Source organism: Gobio gobio, assembly GCF_949357685.1.
Source record: "Gobio gobio genome assembly, chromosome: 13".
NCBI lineage: Eukaryota > Metazoa > Chordata > Actinopteri > Cypriniformes > Gobionidae > Gobio > Gobio gobio.
The window spans coordinates 27,433,267-27,460,204 of record NC_137106.1 but is presented as its reverse complement, the minus strand read 5'-3'; the positions used below and the strand labels follow the sequence as shown (position 1 = coordinate 27,460,204).

The 26,938-nt window shown below is 37.4% G+C and overlaps 1 protein-coding gene across 2 annotated transcripts; it reads left to right on the top strand.

Annotated features, from left to right (window-relative positions):
• The first annotated feature begins 598 nt into the window (after positions 1 to 598).
• On the top strand, positions 599 to 26,938 carry htra1a (HtrA serine peptidase 1a). Of its 2 annotated transcripts, XR_013817724.1 has the most exons (10): positions 599 to 1,282; positions 11,887 to 11,989; positions 12,107 to 12,311; positions 22,061 to 22,255; positions 22,448 to 22,480; positions 23,515 to 23,629; positions 23,749 to 23,806; positions 24,069 to 24,164; positions 25,488 to 26,164; positions 26,399 to 26,666. XR_013817724.1 is itself a non-coding variant. In XM_079832569.1 (9 exons), the coding sequence occupies exons 1-9, from the start codon at positions 817 to 819 to the stop codon at positions 25,654 to 25,656; spliced, it is 1,440 nt and encodes a 479-aa protein (XP_079688695.1). In that variant the 5' UTR covers positions 599 to 816; the 3' UTR covers positions 25,657 to 26,938. The 2 variants fall into 2 exon arrangements, 1 of the variants encoding a protein (XP_079688695.1); XM_079832569.1 differs by having other exon boundaries at positions 25,488 to 26,938.

Sequence of the window (26,938 nt, the reverse complement as noted above, 5' to 3'; positions counted from 1 at the left end):
TGAAAAATTGCAGTGCTGTGAACTTGTTTAACTGAACTCATTTGTTTAATTTAAGTTTGTCCTACTCAAACCAATTAAGTATTTTGAGCGTTATGGTTTACAGTGTACTCCACACTCTTTTCCAATTATCCCTCTTCGTTCCATCTGTAGCATTTCTTTTCTTATAGCTGGTGAGAATTGGCAATATGATAAACAACTTTAAATAACAGCATCATAGTAATAATATGAATTTTACTGTTCTATTATAATAATAGTTACAGGTAGCTATTGAAACTGCAACACTCCCTGGCCTACCGAGTGTTATTGCTTCATAAAACGTCTCATTTGTTTAAAACATTTAGCAGGGTAATCATTCTTTTCCATGTTGTTAAAACTGTGGTTAATTAGTGTTAGACATCACTGTAGTCAAAAATGGCAAACTAAATTACAGAAATTATTCCATTAAAATTATTTTTTTTCATCGGAAATGTTAACACACCGTAGTAATTCACTACAATTTCAAGAACTGAATTAGCCTCACAGACCGCTTTGCTCTGATTGCTCATCAGTCTGAAAGAGTTTTCCCACATCCAGGCCAATCGCAGCGCTTGTTGTCATTGTGGTGAAGTGTGCGCGTGGAATCCGGAGCGCTTTTATAAACGCTGCGCCAGCAGAAACTCAAGAGACGCGCATTGTGCTCGCTCCCGCGGCGCACCAAATTTACACAGCTCGGTCCAAAGATTATTCCCGCTGGGAGGCAGCTCGGTTGGTTTTAGCAGACATTTAAAGCAGCATAATTCTCAATTTACATTCCTTATTTATTGAACGCTGATAAATATGATTTGGGAAACTTTGTTCTGCATATGCGTCTTGGTAACATCGTTGCAAGCCGATGCGCGCCTCAGTAAACGCTATGTGGTCGGCGGATGTCCGAGTAACTGTGATAAGTCCATGTGTCCGACAATGCCGAAGGACTGTCCAACAGGTCAGGTGATGGATCACTGTAACTGCTGCCTGGTGTGCGCATCCGGAGAGGGAGAGGCGTGCGGCGGGGTGGGTAAACTTGGGGACCCGGTGTGTGGAGAGAGTTTGGAGTGCTCCGTTACCGGAGGAGTGGGCTACTCCGCTACCGTCAGAAGGAGAGGGAAACACGGCGTCTGCGTGTGTAAAAGCAGCGACCCGGTGTGCGGCAGTGATGGAGTCTCCTATCGGAACATCTGCGAACTGAAGCGGGTCAGTCACCGAGCGCAGAGCCTGCAGCAGCCGCCGGTGCTCTTCATACAGCGGGGAGGGTGTGAGACGGGTGAGTAGGCTACCTCACCAAAAAACTGCACAAGTTTACATTGTTTAAACTCTTTACAGTGGTACATAAGTACATAAGTTTGAAGTAATTTAAATTAACACTGTTCACCTTAATATGTTAATTTTACATGTAACTTGATTATGTGGCAGACTCATTTTAGTCATATTTAGTCATTTTCTATAATCAAAAAAGGAGGAAAATGGCTTGTTTCTTTTGATAAACAAGCAGATATGATGTGTTTGAGTCCTGCATGGGTTTATGCCTGTATCATCATGTTTGGGATGAACTTGGGGCTATTCTGGTAACATTATTAAAAGACTATGAGTTCAAATTGAGTGTAAAGTGATCAATGATAGAAAGGGCCAATTTCAGCCATGCATCTTATGTGTTGCTTAAAGGGATAGTTCACCCAAAAATGAAAATTCTGTCATCATTTACTTCCCCTCATGTCGTTCCAAACCTGTAAGACTTTTGTTCATCTTTGGAACACAAATGAAGACCTTTTTGATGAAATCTGAGAGCTTTCTGTCCCTCCATTGACAGCTATGCAACTTTGACACTTCAAAAAGTTCATAAAGAGATCGTAAAAATAATTGATAAGAATTGAGCGGTTTAGTCCAACATTTCCTGAAGAAACATGATGAACAGATTGAATTTGAAGTTACATAGCTGTCAATGGAGGGACAGAAATCTCTCAGATTTCATCAAAAAGATCTTCATTTGTGTTCCGAAAATGAACAAAAGTCTTGCTTGTTTGGAACGACATGAGGGCGATTAATTAATCACAGAATGCTCAGTCAATCACACTCAGTTGCAATTAGTTATTTTAATGCATTTTGACCCTCATGTCCAGTTTGGTTATAACACTTGCTCATAGGGTACACAAACACAGTCTGACCCATCAAGACCATTGTGAATGGAGAAAAACTAGAGCAGCTTGCGTGCTCTTTTTGTGCAAATGTGTGCCCTCAGAATATACAGTTTCACCTCTTGAAATGAAGCCTCTCACATCTTACTTTGGTTTGTGCATATTTTTAGTTAGATAGGTTTTTAGAGATGAATTTGAGCAGGTTGAAAGGCGCCTGCTTTTATGAGAGAGCTCTAAAACGATAAAGTTCCTATTTTTTAAGTTGAAATGTGGTCTCTCTTTATCTTGTTCCTTGTTTCTTCATTCTTCTTACTGAAAGAGCCTCAATGTATTCATTTTGGCACACACTGAAACTTAAATTATGTCTGAAAGTGGATAGTAGTCTTGGTCCGGATAGTGGATTTGTGATAGTGAATCATCACACACTTGTTGGCTCACAGACGCTCCTTGCGTCAGCTGTTGAGTAATCAGCACTCCAAATCTATTTTTTTGAAGTTAAAATATTAAGGTTTGGCATAACCGTTGACATGTGTCTTGTCTCTGCATATTGGCCTAATAAAGGCTCTAAGCAAGGTGCCAAGCTGTGAGAGGTCTGTGGCTTCCAAGTGCTGGCCTCACCTAAAGAAAACACAGTGCTGCAAAGCTCATGATGTCATTTGCATCTGGATCTGAAGGCCTGCCTGCATCTCTGCACACTTCTCCTTCGCAGGCTGCAGATTTAGGTCACATTGTGAGTCCTATGCATTCAGCAGGAAACAGATTTTTACTGAAGCAGAAAGAAAGTCTTCCAGACGCCCTCCTGCAAGACTAGATGTTTTTGCCTGTTTTTGGGTTTTTAATAATTGTGATGGAAGGAAATGGCCTGCACACGGTTAACCCAAGGAGGGGAATGAGAGTTACGCCACCAAATGCTTTCCAGACTCGCACTGAACCATATTAGCACTGTTCTAAAACACTGTTCTGACCTGATTTGAAACGCTCTGCATAGCAGCAACTCAACTCACGAACACTGCAGTGCTTATAATCTTTAAAATACATAGCACATATAAATATTGGGTAAAATAATACATTTTAATTACACTTTTTTTTATCTATTCTAATGTGAATTGAACAGAAGGTAGATATTTCTCATGCTTATGGTTTATTTGTTTGTGACAATATACACTCACCTAAAGGATTATTAGGAACACCATACTAATCCTGTGTTTGACCCCCTTTCGCCTTCAGAACTGCCTTAATTCCAAGTGGCATTGATTCAACAAGGTGCTGAAAGCATTCTTTAGAAATGTTGGCCCATATTGATAGGATAGCATCTTGCAGTTGATGGAGATTTGTGGGATGCACATCCAGGGCACGAAGCTCCCGTTCCACCACATCCCAAAGATGCTCTATTGGGTTGAGATCTGGTGACTGTGGGGGCCATTTTAGTACAGTGAACTCATTTTCATGTTCAAGAAACCAATTTGAAATGATTCGAGCTTTGTGACATGGTGCATTATCCTGCTGGAGGTAGCCATCAGAGGATGGGTACATGGTGGTCATAAAGGGATGGACATGGTCAGAAACAATGCTCAGGTAGGCCGTGGCATTTAAACGATGCCCAATTGGCACTAAGGGGCCTAAAGTGTGCCAAGAAAACATCCCCCACACCATTACACCACCACCATCAGCCTGCACAGTGGTAACAAGGCATGATGGATCCATGTTCTCATTCTGTTTACGCCAAATTCTGACTCTACTATCTGAATGTCTCAACAGAAATCGAGACTCATCAGGCCAGGCAACATTTTTAGTCTTCAACTGTCCAATTTTGATGAGCTCATGCAAATTGTAGCCTCTTTTTCCTATTTGTAGTGGAGATGAGTGGTACCCGGTGAGGTCTTCTGCTGTTGTAACCCATCCGCCTCAAGGTTGTGCGTGTTATGGCTTCACAAATGCTTTGCTGCATACCTCGGTTGTAACGAGTGGTTATTTCAGTCAAAGTTGCTCTTCTATCAGCTTGAATCAGTCGGCCCATTCTCCTCTGACCTCTAGCATCAACAAGGCATTTTCGCCCCCAGGACTGCCGCATATTGGATGTTTTTCCCTTTTCACACCATTCTTTGTAAACCCTAGAAATGGTTGTGCGTGAAAATCCCAGTAACTGAGCCGATTGTGAAATACTCAGACCGGCCCGTCTGGCACCAACAACCATGCCACGCTCAAAATCGCTTAAATCACTTTTCTTTCCCATTCTGACATTCAGTTTGGAGTTCAGGAGATTGTCTTGACCAGGACCACACCCCTAAATGCATTGAAGCAACTGCCATGTGATTGGTTGATTAGATAATTGCATTAATGAGAAATTGAACAGGTGTTCCTAATAATCCTTTAGGTGAGTGTATTATGCCCTCTTAAACACACACATCGGGTCTTTAGTGACCTGGGACGTCCTGCACTACCCTCCTCATTATCATTTTTTAAAAGTTAGACATTAACCTTCTTAGTATTCCTCAATCAGTTCATAAACAATATAACAATAAATTTTTTTAATAAAAGAATGCCTGTTTTCCCATACATTTTTTTGTAAAAATTAGATATGGTCGCTAATGACCCGCGGTGTGTAACATTGTAAGTATATTTTTTCTTCACAACAATAATTGAATCTTTGATTACTGAATAAGAGCAATTCACCTTTATTCCACAAGGTGGCAATGTCTGATACACAATGATGAAGTGAAGTTTCACTTATAGTTACTGCAGGCAGAAAACAAAACAATAGGAAGTATCATCAGCATAACTTGAAATGGTTTTAATTTCTATTTTTGCAGAACACAATCAAATATTAGTGTCACTGTCACTTGATGGTGGATCTGGTGAAGAAGTATATTTTGAAGTAACCTCAAAATATTGATTATAAAGATGTTGCAAATGATAGTTTTGAGAATAGTTTGAGATGGCGAATATGAGCCAGATGCTGAATGTACTGGGAAATGAGCTCTGACGAGGACAGTGATGATGGTTTAAAACATCTGCTCAAACTGAACCCTTCCAAGCTCCAAAAGGTAACAAAGTAGGCTTTATTTCATTTTTCTGTAATTGTTACTCTAATATCAGGAGAGTTTTATTTTATTGTGACTAGTAGAGATCCATCTGTGTTATATATAAATTCCGGGTCTCTAAGGACCCGAATATTTAATAATGATTGGTGAAACATTTATGCATTTAAGGATTAATACAAACTTATCATTGAGTTTTGTAGGCAGATCACAAGTTTATTTAGGAGTGAGAGAAAGAAGTGTGTTCATTAATATTGGATCTTTGGGATCAGCTGTAATCTTTATATGGGCCCTGAGCTGGAAGGAGTTGTGGGCAGTGTGTGTTTAGGTTTATGTCAGTGTTCTCTGTTCTTCTTTTGTATGGTTTTCATTAAGTATTTAAGTATTTCAAGATTGTTTCCCAGAATTTATAGTATTTTGTTTCTTGTGTGTTTGTTATTCTGCTGGCAATTTGCATGTGTTTTGTCTTTGTTCGTGCTCACGTCAGTTTATTTGTGTTCATGAAGAATCAATAATCCTGGTTCTTTATTGCATTGTAATGTATAACCAGAGCATTGACATTCTCACAGGATGCACACACTCAGCATATCTGTGTTTGTGTCTCAGGCCTTTAATGGCTCTCTGTAGAATGTCTGTGCACAGGTTTATGTGCTTTTATCTGTTTTTATATGTTGTGTGTGTTTGTTCGGTGGTTTTCATAAGCGCTGAGAGGTTTGTCCTGTCCAGACTTCTGCAGATTTGTTCAGTAGCCTTACAAATGCTGATGAGGCACATATTTCTCCAGTCTCTGGCTTCTCTTTTTTATTATCTCTCTCTCTTTCTCTTTCTCCAAAAAAAAGAAAGAATATTTTTTCATAAAGAAATTAAAGCCTATTTTAGTTGGATTTTTATTTTGTTGTTTTAACAATGTTACATTATCATTACATTTAATCATGTTTTGTTTTTGTTTTTTATAGTAATGGGAATTTGACTTCATTTACATCAAAGGAATACAATTTTTTTTGACTAATGTTCACTGACTGATTGTTTCTTTCAGTCTTTTATGCTTTGTATACTGTGTTTAGTTCTATATGTCACTTGTCTCCACCAGTCTGGTTTATGTTCATTCATCCCTATATCTATTTTTGGACTCTTTCCCTCACATCCTGCTGCTAACTCCAAAATAATAAATCACAGTCTCTCAAATGCTTTACTGATGACCTTTCTCCAAAACTCTAAACAGCAGAGATGGTGTGTGTCAAGGTAAAAGATGCCTCTTTGTTCAGTAATGTGTATTGTTTAAATTCTGAGTAAGGTTTTGTTCTTTGTATATATGTATGTGCGCTCTGTTTGTGCAGAATCGGCCTTTGTTTAACTCTTTTCAATTAGCATGTTATAAAAGGCATGTTTGTTTATGAGTGCAGTCAAGTACTTGAACTCTTTTTAATGATACTAACACACACAAAAATATCTACACGTGGATGTTCAGTCTAGAAATTAGCATAACTAAGAGAACAAGAATGGACAGGCACATAAGTGTGAATGAATTCTGTTATGAACAAGAAGGGACTCATTATTAATGTTTCATGATTCGTTGTAGCTATGTCTCAGTGCCCTGGAGCTTAGAGCTTCTCCTTTTCCTTAAAATCCTGCCATCTCCTGCCAATACATTTTCTCCAGCCCTCTTTCTCCGACAGCCACATCTCTTTTAGTCTCTGTGCGTCTGTAGTGTACAATAGGCCAGTTGGACTTTCCCACAATGAGGACTCGTTTCCTTCTCTCCGCTCACCTACATAGGCCTCGACTGAACTCAAATAAACACACTTCTCGAGTCTGAAGCCTTCAAAAGCCCTGCAGAGAGGCCTCAGACAGAGCTTATACAACTGTAACTGGACACCATAACTATAACTCAGAGCCACAGGCATGACCTGTTCATGTTCACAAGGTTTCAATCCCTCACCAGTTCTATTGACTTTTGTTAGCACTGTGCTAGCCAGGAGTGAGCTCTCCCTGAACACAGAAGCTGTTTCAGAGAATAGAATAGAATAGAATAGAATAGAATAGAATAGAATAGAATAGAATAGAATAGAATAGAATAGAATAGAATAGAATAATTGACCATTATATATTCACTACCGTTCAAAAGGGGTTGGTAAGATTTTTTTATGTTTTTGAAAGAAGTCTCCTATGGTCACCAAGGCTGCATTTATTTGATTTAAAAAACAGTAATATTGTGAAATATTGTACAATTTAAAAATCACTGTTTTCTATTTGAATATATTTTAAAATATAATTTGTTCCTGTGATGGCAAAGCTGAATTTTCAGCATCATTCAGCATCATTACATGTCACATGATCCTTCAGAAATCATTCCAATATGCTGATTTGCTGCTCAAGAAATATTTATTATTGTTATCAATGTTGAAAACATTAATATAAAAACAGTGAGGAATAGATGAATAGAAGGGTTTTTTCATGAATAGAAAAGTACATCATTTATTTGAAATACATTTTTTTATAACATAATAAATGACAACTGTCACTTTTAATCAATGTAATGAATAAAAGTATTTTTCCGAATAAAATTATTAATTTAGCCTATTACATTTTTTTTTTTACCAAAAACTATACTGTCTACACAATCCACTGTGAATACAAATTATTTGTGCTGCACTTGAGTTCACATGAGTTGACATTTTAGCAAATATTATATATATATTAAATGCAACTCTTTAAACATCTGGCTTAAAACATTATAGTCATACCATCAGTTTCACAGACAAGGCTTAAGCTGGTCTCAGACTAAAATTAATGTTTGAGTTGTTTTAACTGAATGTAACTTGCACTGGAATATCTTAAAATATGTCAGTGCCGTTGTTTTGTCTCAACACCAGTAATGTTTTCTTCTAAGACATGTTTTTAAAAATTTCTTAAATGTCTTCTTGACCTAATTGAACTAAGGCCTAAACCTGGCCTAATCTAAGCCCGTGTCTGTAAAACCAGGCCTTAGAGTCTTCCAAATTCAGATAAAGCTAATGTAACATGCTGAATATATTTGAAAATCAAACTTCTCACTGAACACTCTTAGATGGCATTAAATCTGTGTCCAAAATGTATTGCTATAATTTTTTTAAGCATGTAATATGAACAGTTTTATGTATACACAAAATTGCAAGATGACTTATTCTAAAAAAAAAAAAAAAAAAAAAAAACATCAACTGAAAAGTGGTCCTCATATTGATGGTGCAACCTGCTTTCTTGAGTCTGTATGTCTCCACCCCTCAGGAGAGACACCCAGGATCTCTAGGACAAATTATATTTCATTCACTCAGACCATATGTTGTATTCTGGCAGAGGTTCAGTAAAAACACAAAAGCTTCGAATTTGTGCAGACTAAACGGAGACTTTGATGTATTTAGGTCAGAGCCCAGCATATTCTTGGCAGGTTTGGATGCCAGCCAATATATTTAGTAAAACTGTAACTTTATTGAGATTTTACTAAAGAAATTAGCCTGGTTGTGCGTTACAATGATTGTACCACAGGTAAGTTGTGAGCATGTGACTTTTAAAAAAAAATAAATGTTGAATAAATATATACATAAATAGTTACATTTATTATTGACAAAAATAAGGACAGTCCTGTCGTGTTATATAGTTCATAGGCCCAATTGCATATGTTTATGTTTGCATTAAATGGAAGTTGCCATAATCTGTTCTTCCCAATTGTGACGCCTATTTGAGTGAAGCTGCTTCTCGAACAAGAAAAAATGGGACTTTATTTTGATTGGTTAACCAATTGATTGGTTATTTGGATCCTTGTGGCTTGCCATTGGTTTGCTATAGTTATTTTGATTAAAGTTTATGAGGGCAAATTAATCTAAATAATAATAATACAAAAACACAGATAAATCATTTATAATAAATACCTTAATATTCTATAAAAATGAGAATTGTCCATTTTGATTTCATGGTGATTTTAAATGTATAGCTCGTCCAATCAGAATTTAGAGTCAGAACTCTCCATTTTGCAATGAGGTGTTTTGCATTATTGGATCACTATTTCATCATTTTAGATTTGGCAATGTGAAGTCATCTTGTGCATCTTGACCATGAGCTTTTTTATTTTGTTTTATTTTGTTTTGAGCTTTTCTCAAAACATGTTATTTTAGATTGAACGCTGTCCCTTGTTTAATGTTAGTCTGGAGCTGGTCAGTCTCACCACATTGGATATTCTGCCGCCATAAAATAAACTTTTGTTTCCTTTTCCTCTTGGTTTAAAGAGGATGGTTAGTTGCGATAGTTTGAATTTTGTGCTCAGTACCGTGTGTTTAAGCATTTCATCGGATGAAAAGTCAGCAGATTCACAAAACCATGGAGGTGTGAATGTCAAGAATGATTTTGGTTCTGTCAGGGTTGGTAATGTGATAAACATCAGATGTTACGGTCTTACAGCACTGTGAGCAAAGGTCATGGAGTCTCAAACCATAAATGCATCAACAGTAGCACTGGCTAAATCATTTTGAAGGTTATAGTGGAAGTGTGGCCAGAATACACACTAATAATTCATAAAACGTCCAGAAAGATTTTGTTCTGTCAGAGATAAGAGGTTATGGATTTGTTTAAATCTTTGTGATCCTCCTGGGTTTCAGTACCTGAGCTTGGGCCAAGATGAGACAAGCATGTCTGATTCTATTGTCTCTGCCAGTGCGTTTGACCTAATCATAGGTCTGTCTTTCAAAGAGAAAAAAAAAAAAAACCCAAATGCCTTTCCATCACATGGCTAAAGGGAGGATTTGTTTAGAATTCTTTGGCCTTTAACTTCCCAGAGTAAATTTCCAGTCCAGTCAGGCTGATATATGCTAAATTTATGAATTCAAAAAGATGAATTTCGACAGTTGATGACTGAAGACTTTATTTGCAATAAAGTACATACAGCTGGTCTTTTAATGTCCTAAATTCTCCTTTCCAGAATACAGATGCATTCTCAGGGTCAATACAGCAGAATGGACCTCAACTGTTTCTGCTTGTTCCTGTTTCACAATAGCCCTAGAAATCAAGCCCTCAACTTTCATCACCAGTATTCAAAGACAGGCAGGCATATTCACATATTTATTTATGTGATGATAAATAATAAATAAACAATAAACAAATAAACTGTAAATCAAATTATGTCTTTGTTTGATTGTTTGTTTACTTGCATATGAAATTGAATTTACTTTTTATTTGTTCATTTAATGACACCTTTCATGATTTACATTTACCGCAAAATATAAAACATTTTGGGGTCATAGTTTTTTAAGACTTTAATAATTTTATTCAGCAAGCACACACTCAATCAAAAGAAACGGTTTTTAATTTCCACAAAAATATTTAGCAGTTTTCAACATTGATAATAATAAGAATAAGAAATATTTCTTGAGCACCAAATCAGTATATTAGGATGATTTCTGAAAGATCATGTGACACCGAAGACTGGAGTAATGGCTGCTAAAAAAAACTGCTTTGCCATCACAGGAATAAAATATATTATAAATTTAAAAATATTAAAATAGAAAATTATAATAATATAACAATGAATAATATATTACTACTACTACTACTACTACTAATGAATAATATAATGTAATAATAAATAAATAAATAAATAAATAAACATAACCTTGTTTAGCATAACAGACTTCCAAAAAAAATCCAAACGTTTGAATGGTGGTGTTTTTATATATACATATATATATTTATTTACATCAGGAAGCTAAAAATCAAGAGTTTGGCTGTTAATGGATGAGGAAAGTGATCCAGAAAATGTTCTCCCTGAAAAAGTGAGAAGACTTGGTGTTAAAACTATAATTAGGTTGAATCCTCCAGATCAGAATGCACGCCATTGCCACGTTGGATATGACTTTAATTAGACTTGAGCAAACAGCATAACTCTTCATAAACAACTTCACTCTTTAATTTTAATGTGCCTTCACTTTGCACAAACCCATCTGGCCACAGACACGTTTATCTTTTGAACTTACATGCTTCCCAACAGCCAGGTCTTCTTGGGGTCCCTGTGATCCCATATAATTAAAAGGGCTCCTCCATCATTGCAGTGACTGTCTTACTGATTGGATCAAATGACAGTTGCTATCGTCTGTGCCTTTGGTTTCTGTGATGCAAAACAGTCTGACCCTGAGGGCGATGGAACGAAAGAATGTAGAAAGTTAAAAGAGCAATTTTCATACATTTTGTGTATGTTTATTATGAGCTTTTGAGTGCCGATAATGAACTCTTTTGGTTGAAATGGAAAAAAATATCTCTCACTTTTCCCTTCATGATGAAATTACAGAGGACGAGAGTCAACATTTCCAGACATGTCCTCCAAGAGACTCCTCAGATCTTGCTCTTCACGTGTCTGTCTCTCTCTCTCTCTCTCTTTCTCTCTCTCTCTCTCTCTCTCTCTCTCTCTCTCTCTCTCTCTCTCTCTCTCTCTCTCTCTCTGTGTGTGTGAGTGTGATGCTGACTTACGTAAGCAACAGAAGTCTCATATATATATTTACACAGAAAAATCCCACCTCTTGTCTTTTTTTAGTTAACGACTAGTCTCATATTCCTTTCCGTGTCCTTCTTAAGTGATGTCATTTGATATTTTCAGATGTTTGTCCTCTACTTTCCGTTTCTTCCGGTATACGTTCTCATTACATTTTCTGTTTTTGTTTGTCTATTTTTTGTTTCAGCTGTCCATGAGAACCCCAACAGCCTGAGATACAAGTACAATTTCATTGCAGATGTTGTAGAGAAGATCGCCCCTGCCGTGGTTCATATTGAACTCTACCGCAAGTAAGGTTCTCACATAAGCTCTCACATTAGCATTAGTCCATATAGACAGGGGAACATTTGACCAAATGTATTTTTATTTACCTCAATTTCCATCTCCACCTTTCCCTCTTTTTTTAGGATGGTGTACTCAAAGCGTGAGATGGCAGTGGCGAGCGGGTCAGGGTTTGTGGTGTCTGACGACGGCCTCATTGTGACAAACGCCCACGTGGTAGCCAATAAAAACCGTGTGAAGGTGGAGCTTAAAAACGGTGCCTCTTATGATGCCAAGATCAAAGATGTCGATGAAAAAGCAGATATCGCCCTTATAAAGATTGATCCACCGGTAAGAGGAACTAACACAACACTGCTTTTAGGTCACTGTGATTTTGCCCAGTAAGACATGTTTCTGGATCAACATATTTTGTTGATCCTGGAACAGTATTCCTGTCAGAAAATGTAGTTCTAACCCTATCCCTACCACTAAATCTGATTGTAACCATAGCAATCAGAAAGAAGAAGTGACAACATGTCGACTGCAACCGCACGTTTCTGAATAGCTGATGTGGAGTTAACTATCTTCAAGTTATCGATTAGCATATTCTGTCAAGATAATCTATTAATCGGAACTGTTGTAAGATGCCTTCAGAGCCAGAGAATGATGCTGCAGTATGAAGATAGAACAGGTATAGTTTAGTTTAATTACGGCTATAACTTATGTTGTCATCTTGCTTTTATGACATGAGTACTTGTGTTACGTACTATTGCAATACTTGAGCAGACTCCTAAATGTGCTCTACTACAACAACTCTTCCTCTTCTCTAAAGCAGCCCAACATAGCCTCACCCCCTTTGTTTGCGTTTTCCTGGGAGCAGGGTTTTTGTCAATTTTAGGGTTTGTGATGTCACCAACCCAGGAAGAAGCTTGTTGTAATCCCTACCAGGTGTCTGTTATAGTCCTTAAAAAGTGATTTCTGTAAAAGAAAATACCTCCCTTTCCATTGAACTTTGAGCGTTGTGACTTTGCAGATGTTGTTTATGCTCAAACAGCAGCATTACACACTAACTACACACTTACACACTAAGTTAAAAAAGTTAAATAATCATCAAGGACCTCTTTAAACAAAATGTAAAGAGTTTCAGATCGTATTTTGTACTCTACACTCTAAACAAAATGGTGCTATATGGTACTAAAAGTGGTTCTTGGCTCGTAATCGGGGAACCTCTTTAAGTGCTGTATAGCACCAATCTTGGTGCTTTAGTGGTTCTTCAGCGGTTCTTCAGCGGTTCTTTGGCTGAGATGCTATATAGTACCGCTGACTGAGGTGCTATATAGCACCGCTACCATATACAGAACATGTTAAGATATGGTGCTATATAGCACCAAAAGTGGTTACCCTATGATTACGACCAAGAACCACTTTAAGTGCCATATATCTCCAATTTTTTTTTTTTGTTGAGTGTATTCATGGAAAGTGCCATACATCCTTCTACTACAAATTCAAGCCTCTTACTGGTAACTATTATGGCAACATTCAGGTTGATTTACAGCAGGACTTCCCTTCAATAGCGTCCTTTAGCTGTTCTCCCATTTTAGTTTGACCAGAAGAAAGGGTAAATGAGGTTGAAGAAGGTAAAGGCAGGGGTGTAAATAAATACTTACAGAGAGAGAGAGAGAGAGAAAGTTTACCAGGCCTCATGGGAACAGATGTTGTACTCTCTTCATCAGGCATAAAAGTGTTTTTAAGTACATACACATTCACACAGAGACTTGAAGGCTAAAGTAATGCTCCGAAAAGCAGTTTGCTGAACTGTTTTAATGGCCATTATTCTCTCAGCAGGCACTTAGCATGTTTAGCCCACCACAGACCAAACATCTGTGTGGTTTGTGTACTGAGGTGGACAGATTGAACAGTTTTATAATGTCTTTTTACACAGGAAGCCACCTCACCGTAGTTTATAAATGGAAACCAAGGTTTTATTTTTGATCCTGATTGTTTATACATAAAAGGTTCAAGAATGAGTACGTACTGTGATGCAGCAAATACGCCAGGCTCTTTTTTAGGATATAGTTACTATTAGTGCAACATCAAAAACCAAGTCCAAATAAACTAAGAGTGTTTCATTGACAGAAGAAAAACAGATAGACAAGCTAAAGATTGCAGGAATTCAAACTTGACTATATTCCAGCAATTACCGCATTCACATAGCCAAGTAATATTTGGAAAGGAGACTTTTCATATAACCAAAATAGGAACATTACTGACCCCATAAATACAGAATGCCCAACGCAATCCTTATAAGGCGTCTTAGGCGAAATTTTATATTACCCACAACCCCCCGTTCACTCAGGTCAGTGCAGTGCACTATGCAGACTTGTATAATATGTCAATGCGGTCTGATAGACACCATGCAGCATGTTTAGCTGACAATCCTCACAATCGCTCAGACTCTTAAACATATGTTCTCCAGAGAAATAAAGCACACCAAAGTCCAGACTGCAAGTTTAATCTGATCCGGTGTTCCCAAAGAATGCATACTGCTCCAAGATCAGATTCCTGGACTACTTCTTCTTATCCCGATCCCTGTAGTCAAAACAGATCCCATGGCAGTGCCTATTTTCTGAGATGTTTTATGTAGCTCTCTCTCAGCAGGGTGTTTCAGATGCTGCTGGATTGAATCAGTGGCTCTTTAACGGCCAGCTGCTAAAGAGTTTGCCCCAGTTTGAGTGAGTGATCTTGAATGACATCATGGCCATATGTGTACGTGTGAGTAACAGTGAGAGTTTAATAGAGACAGTTCAGACTTGTCTCTGATATAAGACTCTCTTTTGAGGATCAAAAAGGGCATTGGCTTGAATGGCACAACAAGTAAGTTAGAGTGCATGCTCTGGAAAAGGATCAGGCACTGCAAAGACCCTGGGGAGACTGAGTGTGTGTGTGTGTGTGTGTGTGTGTGTGTGTGTGTTTCAGAGAACTTGTGTGTGCCTGCATGCCTGTAAGCAATTACTGCAATTTCTTTCCTTTTTCCTTTGCATGTTGTGAGGTTTTAAGTAGGGCAGTATTGTCAAACTTTCAGTAAGTACGCCTATATTTGCAGTTTTTTAGTAGCTACAGACTGATCTGCCTGAGTCTGATTAACATGTAAACATGAAGATCATCTATAGGTCTGGTAGTCTGACTTAAAAAGAAAAATGAGTCAAATATTATACAAAATAAAAATTACTGCTTTAGTCCAACTTAAATCGAACTTTTAAAATTGTTCAATGTATTTTTCTCTTGAAAATTGAACTCTTGACCTTGGTGTTACTATCATCATTTTATTTGAGCTACAGGAATGCTAGTTGGAAGTAGCAAACTAGTGAATCTACCTTAAGAAATTACAACTTGAATAGCTGAACCATTTGAATGAACTGATTCACTAATATAAATCAGGATACATATGATTCATTGAATCGAGCCAAATAAACTGATTAATTTGATAATTTGTATGAGGGAGAGTACAGAGAGTGTTGATTATTCCTCAGCCTGCTTGGCTATAGCAAGCCAATAAACAGTGATATATCTTTCTGTCATGCTACTCCAATATTTGTTATAGTTGTAGTTAGAAATGTCAGATCCATCGCTAGGTTACTACCCAACACTGCAAACTTCACAGTCTAAATTCACATTCACTAACATATGCTCATGCTTTGACTTGATGAGGAAGAAATGAGCTTATATATCACACAACACAGTTTCGCTCATGCAGAAAATGGGCAGCACATGGATGAACTGAGAGGGGAGTCGTAGAGCAGATTATTTATTTTCTTCTAAATCTTTTGTCCTTCACATTGTCTTTCTTCCTTCTTCTCTCTCCCTTTATTGGTGGCTGTATGTCTTTTGGGAAATCATTACTCTGCGGCAGAAGCCAGACTTCAGAAACAGAAAAGAGGGGAAAGTGTTTTCCCTCTCAGAGAGAGAAAATGTGGTTAGGGACTGAAAATGAATCCATATGTGTGTGTATGTTGACACAAATTTAACCCACATTCAAGGCTATGCTGTATGGATGAGGAGCACTGGAGGGTCCAACCTCCATCAGTTGAACTTCCCATCGTTCCTGTTCCCAAACTCAGAAGCTCCAGGAAAATGAATCATTTTCATGTCTCAGCCCATCACACATTTAGTCAACTCATTTGTAAATCTCCCATGTCTTCCTTTCCATTCTTCTGCTCTGGTCGTGAGCCAAAGCAAAGAGAAAGGTTCCCGTTTAGCATAAGAGCTTTAAAGCTAATACATTGTTTGCACACAAACACACACACACACACACACACACACACACACACAGTTTTCTTTGGATTATCGATTTTCCAGTGTCCTAAAATGCACTCCAGACTATTAAAATGTGGCTGACTGCTGGTTGGGCCAAAATGAGTCATTTAATATTACAGGGTAAGATGTGAATCACACGTGGGAAAAGAGCAATAGTTTTGGCCATTTGAGTTTGGAAGCAAGAGTGGATGTATGCAAAGGCATAGAGGATATACATAGTATAAACTACCATGTGGGGCAGCAACGTGGAAATAGAATGTCATTGAAACCCCTTAAACCCCCCCCCTCCCCCCAAACACACACTCAGAAACTCACAAGTCTGAACTCGTCTCAGGTTTGCAGCATACGGTATCATTCCTGGTCCAAGGCTGATATTTCCAGCTGTTCTGTGATTGAATACACCAAAAACACATTGGAAGGAAGGAAAATCATAAGTAAAATCTCTTAAATATCGCAATTGTTAAATTAAAGATCTTTAAATAAGATCTTAACAGTGTTTTTTTGTTTTATTTTTTTGCATGAGACAATGCAAATAGGCCTACACAATGTTAAAATTTGAAGTATTAAATACATTTTGCATGTCACCTGTCTTTCATCACACTATTCCAACACCAGTTGTAGTCTCATTATCTTGTGTACATGCTAGACAATTACATTTTTGAGCTGTTAGTTGTCACAAAACAGGCTGTATGAATTCAGGTGGACCAAGCATATACATGACTTTTAGTGAGCATGGAAATACACTTAAAGGGATAGTTCACCCAAAAATGAAAATTAGCCCATTATTTACTCACCCCCAAGTCATCCTAGGTGTATATGACATTCTTCTTTCAGATGAATAAAATCTGAGGTAAATTACAAAAGTCCAGGCTAATCCAAGCATTAGAATTTGATTCACAGTTGCTCTGTTTTTGAAGTCCATAAAAAGTGCATCTGTCCGTCAAATAACGTGCTCCACGCGGCTCCGGGGTGTTAATAAAGGCCTTCTGAATCAACGCGTTTGTGTAAGAAAAATATTAATATTTATAACTTTATCAAGCAAACTTTCGACCGACCGCATTGCATGGAAAAGTGTTGAATGTTAAAAGTGAAACTCAAGATGCGTACGTGACGTCATGACGAGCCTACCTGGTCGCGTTAGTCTTTCGATCGGCAAGGGAACTTTCAACAATTTTTCCATAAATTGGACAGGGAAGGCGGTCGGTCAAAAGTTTACTTGATAACGTTTTAAATATGAATATTTTTCTTTCACAAACGCGTTGATTCGCTTCAGAAGGCCTTTATTAACACCCCAGAGCCGCGTGGAGCATGTTATTTGATGGGCAGATGCACTTTTTATGGACTTCAAAAACAGAGCAACTATGAATCCAATTCTAATGCTTGGATTAGCCTGGACTTTTGTAATATAACTCAGATTTTATTCGTCTGAAAGAAGAATGTCATATACACCTAGGATGACTTGAGGGTGAGTAAATTATGGGCTAATTTTCATTTTTGGGTGAACTATCTCTTTAATGTCACTGACGCTGTATCTCAAACCCAAGCACAGTTTAAAAGTCAAAGAAAAGTCTGAGATTTCCAATTGATCAAATCAATTTGATACAAACATTTCTCATCGTATTCTTCCTAGACCAAATTGAGTGAGTGAGCCAATGAGAGTGAAGCTATAAGCATTTATATTATAGCTCTATACTATTACTGTATGTCAGTAATTGTCTTGTATGTGCTTATTTTATTGCTCATATGGATTTTTGGGAAAAATCCCAAAGACAAAGACATATACTTAAATTAAATATAAGTGAGAACTCTATTAAGTCTACTGAGCTTTGATGGAGAAACCTCTGAGGTTTCCTTTGGGAAGAACCTTCAATAGTTCACTCACTGAAAATATCTTGCGGCCACATCCTACACAAACCCTCCAAGTGGAGGATTCGGTGCTTGCAATTAAACTGGCGCTTATCTTCTAAAGTCACTCACAGCGCAGTAATTAGAGGCACAACGTGAGACGAGGTGACTACTGACGGGCACAATGATGACAGAGCGGCATGTGATCTCAGTAACTCTGGTTCCTAGTCAGTTCTTACAGCAATTGTTCAGAATATGACTAACTGAAAACTAATGTTTTAAGGCAGACACACATTTTTAGTAGTGCATGTGAATGTCAACTTGTGGAAACACTTCACAACAACCTTCTAATAATAAACTAAACCTTCGTCAGACTGTTACCCATTTTGCACCTGCATAAGTGCTTGTTAAAGTGTAGCTACTGGAATGTTTTTATTTAAAGATGTGGGCACTGGAAATATGGTTTGACTGAAATTAACTCCAACGGAAATTAAAATCACCTCAAGAAATAAAAAATATCACTACCAATTTTATAGGTGAGGAAATTGACTATCATTCCGTGTTTTGGTTCACATCCTATAAGTGTTTGAGAGGTGTCTTTACCCTTTACAGAAAATCAAGTGGTATTTGTTTCCATTGTTGTTTTTGTGTTGTTCTCTGTCTGACTTGAGTCTGGTTGGTATGTGTATATAGTATATCTCTACTAAAAGTAGATAATTCTTGTTTTGTCTTTTTTCTTTGCCGCGTCTTCTATCTCTGTTTGGACATCCCTATCTGAGCCTTATCTTGGAGGTCTTATGGGGATGACAAAGTCTTCATTATCAAAGTTCTACTAGTGTTTTATTGGCATCGGGTGAGGGTGAGAATGTTTTTACATGTCCCAGATTGACTGGTATTCTCAGACTGCAGTATCATTAACAAAGACACCTGGGTAACTGGGTGCTTTTATAGGCCAGATGGATGCAGGTGTTTCTGCTGGTAAATGTTTATAAGGAACTGCTGACCTATAGACTCGCATAGCAAAGCTTTATTAGAGTTCATGGCCTGTTTTGGTAACCTTACAACCTGCTGAAATGACCAACTTCACAGGTCACCATCATATGTTGTATGTCAGAGTAGCTTGTCCATATAGACAAAATTATATACTTGTCCTATATAAACTACATGCATGCTTTACACCAGTCCATCCGACGCTTGGCATTGTACTTGGTGATGTGAGGCTTGCATGCAACTGCTCAGCCATGGAAACCCATTCCATGAAGCTCTCGCCACACAGTTTTTGTGTTGATATTAATGCCAGTTGATCGTGGAATTCCTTGACCCCTTTTGATACTGTAGATACTGACCACTGCAGACCGGGAACACCCCACAAGAGCTGCAGTTTTGGGGATGCTCTGACCCAATCATCTAGCCATCACAATATGGCCCTTGTCAAATTTGCTCAAATCCTTACGCTTGCCCACTTTTCCTGCTTCTGTTATGCCTGACCAGTATATGTATTATAGCATTAGGCTTTTTTTTAGCTCTCGCACCATCTTTGATATTCTGCCAATGTATAATTACTGCTCTAATATACTGATAATAGCCTATATTTTGAGTTTGGACATGAACACTGAGTCATCTTTGTGGTGAGGAGAATGAGCAAAAAATGAAGAGGGAAGTTTTCATGGTGGTTTTTCCATGTAGATGTTAAATGGAAACTATAATTTCACACAGACACAAAATGGTTGACTAACGTGCCACATTGACACAAAATGGCTGACATTATAGCTTCACTAATAAGTGGTGTGAGTTCTAATGTGACCTTTGTGTCTGAAGCATGATCTCATCTTTTTGCAATGGTAACCCAATAGAGCTCTGATGTTCTGACCAGGAGCATGGGCAGCGTTTGGCTGATCTTTGATTCCGGCATGGCACACGCACACATTCGCACGGATATATATTGCAGCTGTGAGATTCTTCATTAGGGCAGTATACACACAATGTTGATTTAGTTTTATTTTTAATATAAACTGTGCAATAAACGATTATAAACTACATTTAAGATATAATTAAATGAGTATTTTAAATATAATTTTATACTTATGCTTGCTTGAAAAGGAATTCACATTTCACATTTCAAGAACAAAGAATCATATTGTCATGACATTAATTTAGCCCATTGCAGTGCATCATTTTGGCCCCTAGGATAGGAAGGAGGGAGTGATAGATTTCTTTGTTTGGCTTGCCAGTCATCATCATCTTTATCCTCTTCTATTTTTAAAACCTTGGTAGCGCAGGTTGAGTTCGCTGAGAGTTCATCCCGTGATAAATGCTCAGGATCAGTTTACTGCTCTGGACTTAGAGTTTCCTTCCTCTCCATCAGGTAGATACAGCCTGAGTAGAAACTGTGCAGTAACAAGGCAGCCATTTTGTTTCTTTCGGAAGTTGTTTTCATTGTCATTAATAAATTATTGTTTATGGTGTCAGTTCAGATATACCAACAAAGATTCTTCCAGCCTAACATTTTATACTGTGAAACATCTTCCGGTAATATTCAAATCAGGCCTTAAAGGGATAGTTCACCCAAAAATGAAAATTAGCCCATAATTTACTCACCCCCAAGTCATCCTAGGTGTATATGACATTCTTCTTTCAGACGAATAAAATCTGAGTTATATTACAAAAGATGCACTTTTTATGGACCTCAAAAACAGAGCAACTATGAATCCAATTCTACTGCTTGGATTAGCCTGGACTTTTGTAATATAACTCCGATTTTATTAGTCTGAAAGAAGAATGTCATATACACCTAGGATGACTTGAGGGTGAGTAAATTATGGGCTAATTTTCCTTTTTGGGTGAACTATCCCTTTAAGCCGAGGCACTTTAAGCATGCAAAATTTCTTTGCACACTGCAACGCTCGTGATATGACGTCACTCTCTGAAGCGTCTTTTTTATAACATTAATTCAACATATAAAAAATAGTACTTCACTCAAAATATAAAAAAATATACAATCTACTCCACTTAACTGCAAAAATATTGTTCTTTTAATTAAGCCAAGAGGTCACGCCGTGATGTATCGATCTTCTACTGGTCACACGTCATCACGTGATGTGAATTCTCAGCTCAGAGTTCACCAAACTTGAATTTTGGAACGCAGCAAAATGCGCAACTTTTCGCATGCGTTTAACTGGAAATCAATGGGACGAAAAGTGCAGTGTGACCTCCCCATTAGAGAGCTTAGATAGACTTCATTACATGACTTCTAAACAATCTAATATTGAACATTTCCCTCGTTAACCTTTCAGTGATGTTTTCTCAATAAAGACATCTCACATCGCTAACGCAAGCTTAGCGTGTCTGCTATCCACTCTCTGACTCTATTTTTACTGTCAGTAAACAAACCAGACAGCAGTGCAATGGCTAAACATGCATATTCTGTTGTTACGATGATCGTCCTAATCAAGCCCCTGTGTTGAGAGGGGAGATTCCTCGAATGATTCCCCACAGAAAGGGCCAAACGCCATTCTGATTTGTCCCATCCTGTCCTAAGTGCCTATTTTTCCATGATGTCATAAGGTTGCCTGGCGATAAGGTTTCAGGGACCTGAATTTAAAATCCAAACTCCTGTTTAGCAGACACTTGATAGCGGACGCACCAAGGTGTTAGAATAGGACTGTTTGTATACCAGTTTTGGGCAGTTCAGGAAATTGAAGGGTAGAATTATAGAACACCTACATAAAAGCATTTATCACATGGCTGACTTTGCAATGTCATAAAGTTGCTAGAATGTCAAAAACAGCTGCGTTGGGTGGCCATTGAATATCAATTAAAGTTCTTTTATAAACTTTTGGAGGCTTTAAGAATGTGAAAGTTTGGACTATTCCATATGGGCAGATACTGAAATAAAAGCTGCATTTCCAACGTAACAGTTTTTTTCTCTTTCTGACCAACAGAGTAAGCTTCCTGTGCTTCTGCTCGGCCGATCGGCTGACCTCAGACCAGGAGAATTTGTGGTTGCCATCGGCAGCCCATTTTCCCTCCAAAATACGGTTACCACAGGGATAGTAAGCACCACGCAGAGAGGCGGGAAAGAGTTGGGTCTACGAAACTCAGATATGGATTACATTCAGACTGACGCAATCATTAATGTGAGTGAATTATTGCACTCTTTCTAACTGCACATTTTATTTATTGCTTTTATTTTATTTTAAGTAATTTATTACTTATTTTATTGTCTTTATGTCTGTCTCTCCATCTGATGGTCTTACCATGAGGCTCACACATCATAAGCACGCATATAACCCGAGCATGTCATAACACATGAAATATCTCTTTTACAGTATGGCAACTCAGGAGGACCATTAGTCAATCTGGTGAGCATTTCCTCATTCCAAACAGTCCAATAATATCCCATATGAACATGAATATACACTATATATTTGCACAGAGCATGACTGTGTGGTAATCATCAGGAACTATTTCAATGAATGTGTCTGGTGTTACAGTAATGTTACCCCAGTGAGACCCCAGTGTAATTTGACATTGTGCGACTCTAACCGTCAGTCAAATGTGTAAAAGGAATCTTTTTTAAGTTCATGTTCCAGGGATTACAGTAAAGAGTGAATATGTAAGCGATAATGTACATTGTCAAAAGATAAACCCTAATACAGCGATCAGGACCTGCAGTGGAAGAGTCATCCTGCCATTTGAACATACATATTTATTACATGGCTACTTACCAAATATATAAATTATTAAACATGAAATACTTATTTGAGTCATTGTTACTTCAGTATTATTTATGTACTATACAATATTTATTAATACTTTCTTTTGGCTTTTATTTTCATTTTTTATTTTGAGTAATTTTGTTATGTGCTTTTGTCCGTTATTATTATTAATTACAAATTATAAGTCAATATTAAATTTGTCATGTATTCTTTACATTACTTTTTTTTTCAGCTAAATTTGAATTACCGAAAATCATTTTTAATAGTTTTGGTTAAAATAACAATACTGTTTTGAGGTAAAATGATCACAAATAATTTTATTTTAGTATATTATGTAAGAATCTAATATAATATGAGAGTCATGTTTTTTATTTGTTTCCAGGGGCAACTTGACTTGAATGAAAGGGATAGTTCACCCAAAAATAAAAAATTCTGTCATCATTTACTCACCCTCAAGTTGTTCCAAACTTGTATGAATTTCTTTATTCTGCTAAACACAAAAGAAGATATTTGGAAGAATATGGGAAACTAAACAGTTGATGGACCCCATTGACGGGCTACCGATATTCTTCAAAATATCTTCTTTTGTGTTCAGCAGAACAAAGAAATTCATTTCAATTAAAGTATGTCAACAGCAGGATAATCATGTGCACACCGGTTCATTCTTTTTCCTATAGGATGGTGAAGTGATTGGGATCAACACATTGAAGGTGACGGCCGGAATCTCCTTCGCTATTCCGTCAGACAAGATACGTCAGTTTCTTGCTGAGTCATATGACAGACTGGCCAGAGGTACGACACAGCACATGCATATCCAGAACTGATACATGACATAGAGTAGCTGTGTGTTACTTTATTCGTTGCTGTGTTTCAGTATGCAAACTTATTTTGTTCATTTTGCTGTTTTACAGGTCGAGGAGTGACCAAGAAAAGATACATTGGTGTCCGTATGATGACCCTCACTCCTGCGTGAGTACATAACCACGTCTGTGCATCAAATGAATGAATCATAAGCAATAATAAGGTTAAACCAATAATAAGGTTAATGTAATGACCTTATGGAAGATTTTACATGATTATGTAGTCCTATGAGATCTCTGTTTTTATACTTAGTGTGATTTATAGTAATATTTATTACACTTTTTTTGTTATTTGGGACAGAACATATTTCACCTCTTTATTTCTTTGATTGCAACAGATCTGATGTAATTCTATTCATTCCCTCTCACAGACTGTCCAAAGAGCTGAAAGGTCGCCTGCGAGACTTCCCCGACATCACGTCAGGAGCCTATGTCACTGAGGTCATCTCCAAAACCCCAGCTGCAGCGTGAGTCACCAAAACTCGAAGTCCCATAATGCCAAGCAGGTCAAGAGCGCAGGTCAACTCGTTTGGCAGCACTCGCACACTGTTTTTACTGGCCACATGCTCTCTGCCGTCATGCTTGGAGGGATATTGTATTTGGCTCCATCTGTCTCCACATGTTTTAAATTTATGGTAGAGCCCCATCAAAACACACTCTCGCAAAAACCTCTTCTTCTGTTTTTAAACCATTATGTGTATAAGAGCGATAGAGGCATCTAAAATGCATATGAATTAAAGGGATAGTTCACCTAAAAATGAAAACTCAGTTGCCATTAATGCACCCTCATGTCGTTCCAAAATTGTATGACTTAATTTTTTTCTGTGAAACACCAAGGAAGATATTGTGTCAAATATCTATGAGCTGTTTTGTCCACATTGACTTTCATTGTATGGACAAGAAAAGAAAGGAAAAACAATTCATTGAACGACATGAGGGCGAGTAAATGCTGACAATTATTTCCCCTTTGAACAATCCCTTCAAATTTTACTAAAAACTTCCAGTTAGTCACCCAAATTGTGACTCAGGTCCTGCCATTGCCACATCATATCCTTTAGCAAAAAACAAAAGCAAACACATACTCAAAGGCAAATTTATGGTTTGCAGGTTCATGTGATGAAATTCTTTATGTGTGAAACACTGTTTTGATATAATTCCACAACCACAGTCAAAATCTACTGCCCACCACATCCTGATCCAGGACATTTTTAGTTTTCCCGAAAGCTTGGACATGCTAAGAACAAGCTCAGATGGCACCCAGACACATAAACAACTGCTTCTTTCCTCTTGGTGCGACATCACTATGGTTATGATTCACAATTGAATAACAGATGATCACCAAATGTCACACTTGCAGTCCAACAAACAGGAATTACTTGTGAAGTTTAGTATATTACCTAGGTGGGTACTTGTCAGAGCATGTGAATACGATCTCAGTGTTAGTTTGACATAATATAGATGTAGGAGTATATATCTGAAATATGGTTTAAAAAGCCATTTGAAGTGATAAGGTTTGAATTATAGAGCCATTACGCTTTTAATGTTGATGGTTTGATGAAGCATACACTTCTACAACAACTGAAAATACATTACGTACAGCCTTCAGTGTTGATTTTGGAAGCTTTTTTGGAGTAATTCTGGGAAATCCAGCAATATTTGTACTGGAGAGGTTTCAGTCTTTGTGATGTAAATTCTCTTAAGATGAAGAAACCTTCATCAAAATGAAATTTCTAGCCCTCTATAGTCCTCCTCCTCAAATGCTTTTTCCCTCTTCTCTTGTCTCCCTGCAGAGGTGGACTTAAGGAGCACGACGTCATTATTTCCATCAATGGTCAGCGCATCTCTACGGCAACGGATGTGAGCGCAGCCATCAAAAAGGACACCAGTTTACGCGTGGTGGTTCGACGTGGCAACGAGGATGTCATCCTCACTATCATTCCCATGGAGATTGACCCCTGAGCTGGTGCTCATTAACCCCACCAATAAACTTACCGGGTGTGTCCTCTGCCCCGCCCCTATGAGGGACGTCTGGCCAATTGTCCGTGCTCTTGAAATGACAGGCAGGGTGAAAGCTCAGCCTGAGATTTTAGACTGTACAGAGCACATTGATATAGACTCACATTTATTAATGTCTTTATTTTAATCATAATGAATGATTTAGAGGATGCTACTACTGTTTGTTGTTCAACATTAGCCATTGGATAGGATTAGATTTTCCAGAATATACATTTTCTCTTCCACTACCCAACAATTTAGTGCACAGCAACTTGAGTTTTCCAAACTTGTTTTTGTAATATAAATTGAAATGTTTGTTGTTGAAAAGATTAACTTTTTGATATTGCGCTTTTCTAGAGCAAAAATGTTTTAAATGTTTTTTAATAAAGGTTTTACTTGATATATTGTAAACTACAGTTGCACCTGAAACTGAAAAAAAAAATGTTGGTGTATTAACAAAACATTAATGACAGTTACTGATGGTAATTTTGACCCCTACATTTCAATATTAGATTCTGTTAAAGTCTATACACTACACTCTCAGAAAGAATGGTACAAAAGCTGTCACTGGGACAGGACCCTTTAAAAAGGTTCTAATATGTACCATTTAATATGTACTATTTTGGTACCAATACATTTGAGGTACTAATATGCACTCTTTAGGTACAAAGGTGTACCATTTGAAAGGGTACTGCCCCAGTGACAGCTTTTGTACTTATTTTTTCTGAGAGTGTACCTTTCAACAGTTTGGGGTTGATAAGATAAAAAAAAAAAAAAAAAACTTTTATTCAGCAAGGAGACATTCAACTGATCAGAAGTGACAGTAAAGACATTTATAATGTTATAGAAGAGTTCAGTTTGAAATAAGTGCTGTTCTTTGGAACTTTATATTCATTAAAGAATCCTGAAAAAAAATTTTATTAAGCAGCACAAATGTTTTAAACACTGATAATAAAAAATGTTTCTTGAGCACCAAATCAGCATATTTGAATGATTTCTGAAGGATCATGTGACACTGAAGACTGGAGTAATGATGCTGGAGTTAAATTCAGCTTTGCCAACACAGTAATAAATTACATTTTAATATTCAAATTATATAACATTAAATATATATAAAGTGACCTTAAAAAAAAAATCTTACAGACCCCAAACTTTTGAACAGTAGTGTACATGTATTTGCACATCTAAGATATACGCAAAGAAAACACAGTCATTCTTTGTCCAGATAGAATAAAACTATTTTGTC